Here is an 11,438-nt window from a genome sequence, read left to right on the forward strand (position 1 = left end):
AGTCTTCCCATTGACGTTTCTTCTCCCTTTATAAGCTCATTTAAACTAAATTGTAAGTTTTAATCAGCGAGACTGTGCCGATTACAGACAGGGATTTACCGCAATGCGCATGCCAAAGACAAAACAACGTGCGAAAATATAAATCCGCCTCAGACCAATAATGACACCCGTTAATTCTATAATAAAGATACTGGACCCAGACAAACCATTTTGAAACTTTGGGGAATTTCTGTGCCAGAGTCCCCTTTTCGCCGCTGCGCACAGTTTTTTGGTTTATTTGTCGTGCGTAAAAACCTTTGTCGTCCCCCCCCCCCCCCCTCCACCCCCCCACCCCTTTGCCTCTATCCCGCTTTTTCAGCTATTCTATCCAGGGTTTCTTCCTCTTTTTGGTGACAATAGACGGCCCATACTAATCAGGTTTCAAAGTAAATAGCAGCGCGGGGCGAGCTCAATGTAAATTGTGCCTGTCAGAGCCCCCAGCCCCGCCAGGCGGAGATGGCAACACTACAAAAAATATCCATCCTCGGCTCCGAGTCGGTTCAGCATCGAGACTGGAAAAATCTTGGATTTTACCAAAAAACCGGGAGATTGAATCCTCCATCGGGTCGAGATGCTCCCACTTGTGCCCGGTGCCGGTCAGCTCATCAGTGTGAGTGTTATTGCATCGACTCTTCATGTTTAAATATACATCTCCCCGTATACGCAGCCTTATTTCAAGATATTGACTCCTTTTTTAAAAAAATAAAATACAAATGATTCGAACTGGGGCTGGGAACCAGTGATATTCTGTGAACTGCTCATTTTCCTACTGACTTTTCGGGGGGGGGGGAAAAATCATATTTTTAACATTCGTACACGAGATCCAATGAGTTATCGGGATGGACATTTTTTGCAGTGAACGAACCGAGTGGGACTAACCAATGGAGAGAAGGAGAGGGCTTGGCTATAACCTTAGCCTCCCATTTTCTCTCTCTCCCTATCCCCCCCCTCTCCTCCTCTCCTCCTCCTCTATGCAGGGCTCTGGCCAGTCAGTCGCCTTTGATTATCAGTCTCCAGCAGCCCCTCTCTTGGCTCCTTGACACGAGCACCATATAAGGCGCAGCGATCTCCATAGAAACGTGTCAGTTTCAATAGTAGTGTCAAAGTTCACTATATACAGACATTCGCGCAGATCCCCCGTTTCGGAAACATTGCTCTGCTGGTCCTCTCGTTTAAGCGCATTCATTTTTTGGGTCTCTCCTTCTTCTTGCATATTCTATTAGTTGTTGGTGTTTTTCCTCTTCTTTTTTTTTTATCTTTTCTCTTCGTATCTCCGTTCCTCCTGCTGGAGAGAGGTGAAACTATACATGGGCACTTCGTTCGGCGACGCGGTTTTCTTTCGCTGCTGGGCGAGATGATGATGTTTGTTTAAGAATATAGATGTAAAAATCCGGCTCTTCAGTTTTTCCTCCACTCCGACACGGCGAAGACGGGAGTGCAAAGGAGCAAGGGGAAGGAAAGAGAAAGGAATTTATCTCCGCAGCACTTTGGATCGCGTCTTTCCAGCAAAAGGTTTTTTTTTTTGTTACTCGTTCCTGCGTCCATGTGAATCGCTCCTGCCTTTCCTTTGTGGCTATTTTATATCAAACTGCAATTTGTTACGTCTGGACTCGGGTTTCCTTCAAGATTGGGGATTCCTGAATGGCTGACTGCAATTTACCTTGGAACTGGCCTCCCGATACTTGCAAATCCTGATCGGGTGCCTATTCAATCGCCCTCCTGTATTCTGAATGTATTGATCGCGTTGTTCTGCCCTTCTTACCCCATCTGAGATTGCGTGCTCCGATTTGACTTTGCATTGCCCCGTCTTTTGAGATCTATTTTCCTCCTCTGCGCTTCCTAAACACCGGCGATCATTTCGCTTTATAGCACTTTCCGGGGCCGAGATATGGCAATGGTAGTTAGCGTCTGGCGAGATCCGCAGGAAGACGTGGCCGGAGGACCTCCGAGCGGCCCCAACCCAGCAGCGCAGCCGGCGAGGGAGCAGCAGCAGACGGCGTCGGCGGCGCCGCACACTCCGCAGACCCCCAGCCAGCCGGGACCCCCGTCCACACCGGGCACCGCCGGGGACAAGGGGAGTCAGAATTCTGGACAGAGTCAGCAGCATATTGAATGTGTGGTTTGCGGAGACAAATCGAGCGGCAAACACTACGGCCAGTTCACCTGCGAGGGATGCAAAAGTTTCTTCAAGAGGAGTGTACGGAGGAACTTAACGTACTCATGTCGTGCCAATAGGAACTGTCCCATTGACCAGCACCACCGAAACCAGTGCCAATACTGTCGGCTGAAGAAATGTTTAAAAGTGGGAATGCGCCGGGAAGGTGAATATATATATCAATATGTCTCTTAAACTCATGATTACGCATCCGATATGTATTGCAGACGAACAGGGCTGCCATGTTGCATTAAGGTCACAGGCTATACGGCTGGGCATACTGCGGTCTCTCCATCCGTGTTTTTGAGGGGTGTTTGCATGAACGGTTGTAGTCTCTGTGTCTACAGTGAGAGGAGGGTAAAAGGCCAGCGCAGCCACAGCAGCTATGCTGGTGAATGCAGGTCGCCCGAACAAAGCGGCTCGTCTCGCTGACCCTTTCATTTTGTTTTTCTTGCAGCCTAAATGCTGCTATTACCAAGCACAGGCATTAAGCGCACAACGGGCGCGTTTTACGCACAGGTTTTTAGAGCAGAAGAGTGTGTGTATGTGTGTGTCTGAATGTCTGTGTGTGTGTGTGTGTGTGTGTTGTGCGTGCATGTGTGTATGTGTGTGTGTTCGCACTGTGTACAGTGTACAAGGCTGATAGTCTCTTTCAGAAGTATACGTGCGGCCAACTCATTAATAATAGTATAGGGATCGCGAGGCTGTGCGTGTGGATGTAAAAATGAACCCACCAGCAGCCCACGTCTGTCCCCAGCTCCTCGTGCTGACTCCACAGCCCAGACTCGCCGAATAACGCCGCTGAAGTTGTTCGTGGCTCATTGTTTTTTTGCCTGGCGTATTACAGGCCGTATAACAACTTTCCCCTCCGTGTTGAGCCTTAGATTCCAATTCATGCAAACATCTTTAAAATCTACTATGTGTGGCACACACACACACCACAAGCCCACGTATAATGTACACTGACTCGCATTAATATTTAATTTTATTACCAAACACCGGCCGAATTCCTATTATTCCCGGCTGACCTTTTCATGTGGCTCAAATGTACAAATGTCGCTGCATTCAGCTGCAATTATCAGTCATGTCGGTAATATGTTTGTCCCCAATTAATAATTATTCAAATAAACAAAACCCCACATAAATATAATGCTCAAGTGGCGTAGGTAGGCTACTGGAAACAATGTGTGCTCATGTCTTAAAATATCGATAATTGTAATTTGGCAATTTGACATTTGGACATGATCAAATGTGTGTGTTTTCCGTGTAAAAAGTGACTGTATTTTCAATTTGCTCAAAGCCCATGTAGCCTGTCTGCCTAAATACAACTGCGATCAGTGTGAAGGTTGAGGGACACAGCACATCTGTTTCGATGAGATATTCATGCTGTCGAAAGTATAATCTGTAATAATATAGTGTTGCACACAGCACACGCTATGGTCAACATGTTTTGAGATGCGTGCTGCCTTTTGAATTCCGTGTGTACGCCGTTTTACTGAGAAGAAAGCCCACGAGCTGTAGCCTGCCTGACGTTTACTATTCGTGAACAATGTTTATCAGTCCTGGATGCACATTTCCTCTTTTTCTCTTTCTTTTCGTCAGCGGTTCAGCGAGGACGAATGCCTCCAACCCAGCCCAACCCAGGCCAGTACGCGCTGACGAACGGGGACCCCCTGAATGGCCACTGCTATCTGTCCGGATACATCTCGTTACTGCTGCGGGCCGAGCCCTACCCGACGTCCCGGTACGGGAGCCAGTGCATGCAGCCCAACAACATCATGGGGATCGAGAACATCTGCGAGCTGGCGGCTCGCTTGCTCTTCAGCGCCGTGGAGTGGGCGAGGAACATCCCCTTCTTCCCCGACCTGCAGATCACCGACCAGGTGTCCCTTCTCAGGCTGACGTGGAGCGAGTTGTTTGTGCTTAACGCGGCCCAGTGCTCCATGCCCCTGCATGTGGCCCCTCTGCTCGCCGCGGCGGGCCTGCACGCCTCCCCGATGTCCGCGGACCGCGTCGTGGCTTTCATGGATCACATCCGGATCTTCCAGGAGCAAGTGGAGAAGCTTAAGACGCTGCACGTAGACTCGGCAGAGTACAGCTGCCTCAAGGCCATCGTGCTCTTTACATCAGGTGGGTGTCCAACATGTCACATAGGAGCATGTCTGTAATCAAATGAGGCCCATAGTTACACACGTATGTTAGCGGGAGCGAGGCTCGCGGGACGAAGCGCAGGGAGGCATCAAGGATATGACTGTCAAGCACAGGCTGGTCCCAAATCTGAGTTTACGAGATGTTTGTGTTGCCGATGGAATAGCTATTTTGTCAACAGCTTGCTACATATCCACTTACATGCATTCCCATGTCAGTTGTAGCCGCAGCATTAGACGTGTAAACAAATCCAGATTGAGGGAGCGCCTCAAGTTTTTAAGTGTAACACTCAGCTCAGTCGTCTTTTCAAAAAAATTAGGAGACAACTGACACCCTCAAATGTGTAAATATTGAATAGTTTTGGAGTTAAACTTTTTTTCCTGTACACGTCCGAGCTCACGCCGTCATTGTAGGTTCGCGTCCACAAATTTTGGAACAGGTGTCAAATAATTGAGCGTAAAGATGAAATAGTCCATCACTGGGTGATATATGACAGCTGATGCGTTTATGGCTGTTGTCGCGTGCTTTCATCCTTGTTTTGCGTGCACAAACACATGTCTTGGGAGGGGGGGGGGGCAGGAAATAATCCTTAGCAGACTTAGATCAAAAAAAGGCTGATGGAAGTTGATTCATATGTCAGTGCGTCGCTTCTGTGGGACACAGAGTATAACGCTGCTGTAGCTGTAGATGGTTTGTAGGTTCGTCTTAGCTGACCTATTCATTTTCGTAGTTATTGGGCATGTAGTTTCTCTTGACGCGCACGCCTCGAACAGTCACCAGCAGTCATTTTCAAAAGGAACCTACATCTGTCGATAGCTTAATTGATGGCTGACTGGGGCAAGGTCCTGGAGGTCCTCATTTACTCTCCGTGCGTAATTTAGACGCAATTTTGGAGCTTGTTGTGTACACTCAGTGCCATTAGGCCTGTTATGTCGAGGGAGTTCTGTGATGAGGATGATGAGTCTTAATTCACTGAACTCACAGGCCCCAAAACTACTTCTGAACTTATCTCAAAGTTTTGAACTCACTGTCTCACATTTGGCCAATTACAAAAATTTTGCCACACGGTCGTACAAAATCCACAATTGGACACGTTTATGACAAAACATTTCGTTTTAATGTGGTTTTCGTATTCGTATTTTTATTGAAATAATCCCCACATCCATTATCCCTGGAAAGCGTCTTAACTCAGTTTTACATTGACAGTTGTTGCACTTGTCTCCTGGCACACGTCAGTAATTATTGTTAATTATTTACGTATTGTCAGGGATCCACAACTGTAAATTTACTTCACATTTACTATATATGATATGATATGATATTATATTATATTATATTATATTATATTATATTATATTATATTATATTATATTATATTATATTATATTATATTATATTAATTGTGTCTAACATTTGTCTCATAAATTATCATGCAGTGTTTGTGTATGAGTGATAATAAGTTGTATGTAATCATGATATAAATTATTCAAACTAAATTTATAAAGTTCTCACGAAACTTGTAAGTGGGAACACAGAGATTATTCTCCATCTACTAAACCACATTTAAAGTGTTTTCTTCTTCTTTTAGGCAAATACCACACAAGTTTTCCTACAGTTAGAGGACCTTTTTAAAAAATATATATATATATATATATTTACTTTCAGCAGCCATAATACCTACTTTCAGTTTTGGGTGGTTTGGCATTAGGCTCATTTGAGACGCCAAAATGCTGAATGCATGCTGAGAGGTAAATATATGTTTTAACACAAATAAGTGCGTATGTCGCCTCAGTTGCCGAACTTAAGCAACGTGACAGTCTGTTAGATTCACTCTACTCGCTATTAGTCTGCTCCTCCTGTAATATTTCCTCGTGCACTGACACATTTGACCATATTTTCCTATAGCGCGCGGTCTTTCGGTAATTCACCCCGGATTACCCAGAGAAACTTCAGACGCATGCACATTAACATTACCTCCGTGTTTTGTCACACATCATTCGGTGAGGTCGATGCAGGCTGTATGTGTTGGCTGTGGCGAGTCACGTGGCTCTTTGCCAAAACCGGCGTGGATTGTTTGCCCCTTAATAACACCAGACCTGTCACTATTTTATGCATAAATAATGACGGTCAGCCTGAAATATTTCACCACAGTCGCCGGGTCGTTGTCTCACGTTAACAGTGCCCTCTCCACTTGTGCACACTGCAGTGTCTGCTGCAGCTACACCACAGAAACAGTCGTTTGCAGAATCTGGAAGCTATCTGTTCCCATGTCCCGGTCTATTGAGGCTGTGGGGTGCAGGGTTGCGGGCAGGCCTTATGGAGAACTATGGGGTGTCTTTGACCAGCTTTCTCTTGACACTATACATTCAACTGCTGCCCATTCCCCCCGCGATGCTTTCGACGCGCCGCATCGCCGAGTTTGCAACATGCCACGCCAAAGTATTATAATTTACAAGAAAATCTCCAAATGTAATTCATTCCAGCCGTATTGATCGCTGCGGATTTTTTAAAAAGGGGACACTCAGCGTTAAGTCCACGGGGATTTGCATACGCGGGGGCACTGGCCGGCCGGACTAAGGTCACACTAAATCACCCCGAGATCTCAGCGTTGCCCCCGGGTTCACAAGGTTATTGTGTCTGGCCATAGTGAGTTATAGCGCGGAGGAAATCGCGAATAGGCTTAAAAGCATCTGCCCGGTGTTTCATGTGGCAGTGGTCGAGAGCTCGAGCCGCCTTCCTCGTGTGTAGTTTGAGAAGAAAAAAAAGAAAAGAAAAGAAAGAAGCACAGCTCAATGCAGAAATCTCTTCGGGACAGCCTCGGCTCCATGTGGGACCATAGGAGCAACGCCAGCGGTTGCGCTTCTTGCCTTTCCAGCAGTTTATAAGCAGCACGACACGCATGCTTGTGTTGTGTGATACAAAGCGTCGCAATACACCAACAAAGCCTCTCTTTTTTATGCTTTCGTCTATATCGAAGCGTGGCCGCGCACACGAGCCACCAGTGAGCAACCAAATACGCACGGAGCCGCCCGCGTCGCACGCACAGGCTCATTTTCGAACATTTTATGTCGCGAATATTGACTTCGCCTCCGCTAATAAATGTGATTGCTTCCAGCGGCCCGTCCTATAGGCTCCGTGGAAGAAAAGACACACACACACACACACAAAAAACAGGCCAAGGCTGGTCTATGGAGAGAAGAGCAGCGAAATGACTTAACAGCTTACTGCGGAGTAATTAGGTCACATTACACCCAGTGTAATTTCAGATTCATCAGTGCCGTTTATGTTTCCTTATACTTGAATCCCCCGAGTCCAGACGTGACGAGCAAGCGGCCTTCAGGCCCGTGTAGCCTCCCTTTGGAACATTTGGCCCCATCACTTCTTCCCCCCCTTGACACGCGCACAACTCCAGTTTTCCTTACATGCAGCTCTTTATTCTTGTCGTAAGAAGAGGCAGGGATGTGTCCTGCACTGTGTTGCGCAAACCCCTACTCCAGCAGCAAGCAAGCCCCCTTGTTTATTCTGCATGACAGTCCCACTGGCTCGGTGTGGTGCAGCATGTTTGGGCAGTGTGTTTGTTCATTCCACTTTGTCAATAACACGTAAAGGCTGATGTTTGAATGATAACCACGGTGCTTTTTGCAGGATGTAAATTGGGGAAAGGCAAAGTGTGCACTTATCCGGAGCTGTAAGACCCCACGTGAGGCAATATGACCATGTGGGTTTGTGTTCACATTTTCCACAGAAAAAGTCAGGCGTGTGTTTTACATGCTACACGTTTAAAAAGAAAGAAAGAATCAGACTGGAAGAGAAAGTGATGCAGTTTATTTCATATCGCCGTTTCTCAATTGTTGTTGTGACAACTACATGCGGATTTCTTTTTGATGAAATATCACATTTTTTATAATGCATTTGCAGTGCACAGGTATCGTTTCTTGAAATGTCGAAGTTGGAGGGAAAAAAAGCATGTTGTGCCTTTGGGTTGTGGAGACGTGAGGGGCCTAACCACCGTGTTTGGTTTTCTCTGTGGTGTGTGTTTCTCAGACGCTTGCGGTCTGTCGGACGCTGCTCACATCGAGAGCCTACAGGAGAAATCCCAGTGCGCCCTGGAGGAGTACGTGAGGAGCCAGTACCCGAACCAGCCCAGCCGCTTTGGGAAGCTCCTGCTGCGGCTGCCCTCTCTGCGCACCGTCTCCTCGTCGGTAATCGAGCAGCTGTTCTTCGTCCGCTTGGTAGGTAAAACTCCTATTGAAACCCTCATCAGGGATATGCTATTATCCGGGAGCAGCTTCAACTGGCCTTACATGTCCATCCAATGATCCTTATATGAAAGTGGAAAAAAGAGAGGGAAAAAAGGACCAAAATTCAGCGCCCCTCACCCCATCCTCCTCCAAGAAGACTATATATAGGACCTTTTCTGAGAAAACTTGGAAGACATTACTTTTTTTCTTGTCTTCTGGGACTGTGATGGAATACATTATGTACAGAAAAATATTGGAACTGGACTTTACACCTGTGTAAATCCACCCCTCATCTTCAAGAACAATACTCTTCATTTTGTAAAATACTAGTCTTTATTTTCCTTTTTTTTTTTTGTAAAAAAAATACAAATAAAATGAAAAACATCATATGCGCAGTAAGAAAAAAAGAATCAAGACTTAGCGGGAAAAATAATGTTTCCAAGCAATTATAAGAATTGTCCTGTGTCTATGTACCTCTCTGTTTTGTATTTTTTCTGGTTCTAAACCAGGGTTTCTGTGATTCTATACTAATAATTTTTTGATATAACCTTTTGCTTCTTATAATGAGTGCGATATATGTTGTCGAAGCTATGTTCTCCAAGAATTAAAATTGAAGTGAGAATTTAAAAACAGAAAAATAAAGAAATTTAGACAAATAAGAAACAGTCTAATCGCTATGACAATATCACCACTGATGGTTGAACTTTTTCCCCAATTGATACGATGGACCTGCAACAGCAGCAAACTGACCTCCAGGACATTTTTACTGAGAGGACGTCTGGGGCGCCTTTCCCCGGGCCATGAATGCGCGTGGAGTCGATCATCAGTCAAAGAGGAGAGACATGAAAATCAAAAGCACTTTTAATATATCATTTCAAATACATTTTGTTTGTTTCGTCTTGAAAATTTCCATTGTTTCTTGAATTTTATTGGTTGTTGCCTTCAATTTGCTTACTCCATGATGCAGCTTTTTGCAGAAGGGTCGGTTGATGAAGTTGTGTGATGGTGACTGTACTATTAAAAAAAGAAATAGGCAACAATGTCTCATTCTCAAGCATTTTCCTGGAAGCGATTGTCAAGATGCTCGGTCTTACTTCAAACCGTCTCTCGCCTCTGGGGCTTCTGTGTGAAAAAGGCGCAAATGCTGCCTCGGGTTATTACTGAGTCACTACCGTGCATTACCCTGTACTCAGACATGTCATTCCGAATACACTGTTTACCTCTCTTACACCGGCGAAAACGAGCTGCTACGCGGGATTAAGTGTGGTAATTACATAACGGTTGCATATACCTCACATTTCCACGAACCCACTGACATAACTGGCATTGCGAGCACAAAGGAGGCGAGCCTATGAGGGACTCTACAGCAGCGAGCCCTCTGCCAGCCCGCGAGCGCATTAATGTTTAATATTTTTCCCAGACAGCAAGGGAAGCCTGCGCGCCACACAGAGCCACCTCTATCCCACCGCCTGTGGCTTAATCAAGGTGATTCTCGACAAACCAAACAATATGCCCCCTCTCCCCTGCTCTTAAAAACACTGCCTTGATGGTGCATGCCTCGGTATTGATGTGGGCGTCGTTTTTGGCAAAAGGGTTAGGCCCCGCCGCAAAGCTGCTGTGATATGCGTGATCAATCTGGAAAATGTATTTTACAGCATGTAAGCCAGTCGATAGGAACACCGAGTGTGATGCATTGTGTGGGAATAGAGAGGAGGAGGGGGGAGGAGAGGGGGGGGGGGGGGGAGGTAAAGGGACTGTGGAGGCAGTGCAGACACGATTGAGTGTGTGTGTGTGTGTGTCTGTGTGAGAGAGAGAGCGTGTGTGTATGATGTGGCCTTGGTTTGCCTTATACATTCAGAGTGTAATGAGTACATCGATAAGTCCTCAATGTGTTAGATGGGTTACAGTTTCCGTCCTTGCATTGGTCCCTGTGTGTGTGTGTGTGTGTGTGTGTGTGTGTGTGTGTGTGTGTGTGTGTCCCCTCTTTTCTCGTCTCCATACACTCTGCAAATGACACAGGAAGCCCAGTTATGGACCTGGATCTGCCCTCCCTGTGTCGTCCCCGTGTCACGTACACTCACTCGCACCTAGAGTGCTAAAAATGTGATAACCGGGAGGCGTTATGAAGAGGGAAATGGGGTTTCGGTGTGACAATTATTAAATTCGCCTGTTAGTCCTCCTCTCTTCATCACCAGACGTGTTGCTTGTGTGCCATATTGCCCACATCTTCGTCTGATGGGGGACAGGACAGGAGGACGGCAGCAGAACTGCAACGGAGCGCGCTTGCAAATGCCTGAATTTCATAACGCCATATTTGTTATCTGCCTTATAGGGTTGGGGGAGGGGTATCTCTGGCCGCGGGTTATTTGTTTGCATTGGCTGTCTTGTTCCAAGGCTACAGTATCAAGGTATTCATTAGTTGGCTCGTGCTGGAACGACGCTATGGGTCGTGCTTTAGGTTGTCCTCAGATGCTCTCTGCCCCTCACATGATGAATGTCTCCTCAGACACGTTGTACCTGCGAGCCCCACTCGGCCAGTCTGCAGCTGTCAGACAGACTCGCGGTTGCTCACTGTACGAACGCAAATGTGATATTTCTCCAAGGTTGGATCGCTGCCTCCTTATCGTGGAGGTAATTCTCCCGCAGCCCGGAGGTCAGGTGAAAGTTGCAGAACAAAAATGAGCCGATGGGGCCTTTCCCCTTTCTGCTTTCACACCGGAGGCACAATGTGTCGAATTGACCAGGAGATACAGACAGAGACACACGTGAACACCGACCTCCAAACCGCAGCTCTGGAAAACTGATCGTTCCCGAAGCTCGGGAATTATTTAGCGTGTAGCTAAATGGCTTTACTG

At 46.5% G+C, this 11,438-nt stretch overlaps 1 protein-coding gene across 2 annotated transcripts; it reads left to right on the forward strand.

The window, feature by feature from the left end:
• The first annotated feature begins 819 nt into the window (after window positions 1-819).
• Window positions 820-9,620, forward strand: nr2f1a (nuclear receptor subfamily 2, group F, member 1a). Of its 2 annotated transcripts, none has more exons than XM_035638907.2 (3): window positions 820-2,360; window positions 3,800-4,324; window positions 8,387-9,620. In XM_035638907.2, exons 1-3 carry the CDS (start codon window positions 1,928-1,930, stop codon window positions 8,659-8,661), a joined length of 1,233 nt encoding a protein of 410 aa, XP_035494800.1. In that variant the 5' UTR covers window positions 820-1,927; the 3' UTR covers window positions 8,662-9,620. The 2 variants fall into 2 exon arrangements, with proteins under 2 accessions (XP_035494800.1, XP_035494799.1); XM_035638906.2 differs by having other exon boundaries at window positions 834-2,360; window positions 3,797-4,324.
• Window positions 9,621-11,438: the final 1,818 nt, after the last annotated feature.

Source organism: Scophthalmus maximus, chromosome 19 (genome assembly GCF_022379125.1).
Source record: "Scophthalmus maximus strain ysfricsl-2021 chromosome 19, ASM2237912v1, whole genome shotgun sequence".
NCBI classification, from domain to species: Eukaryota; Metazoa; Chordata; class Actinopteri; order Pleuronectiformes; family Scophthalmidae; genus Scophthalmus; species Scophthalmus maximus.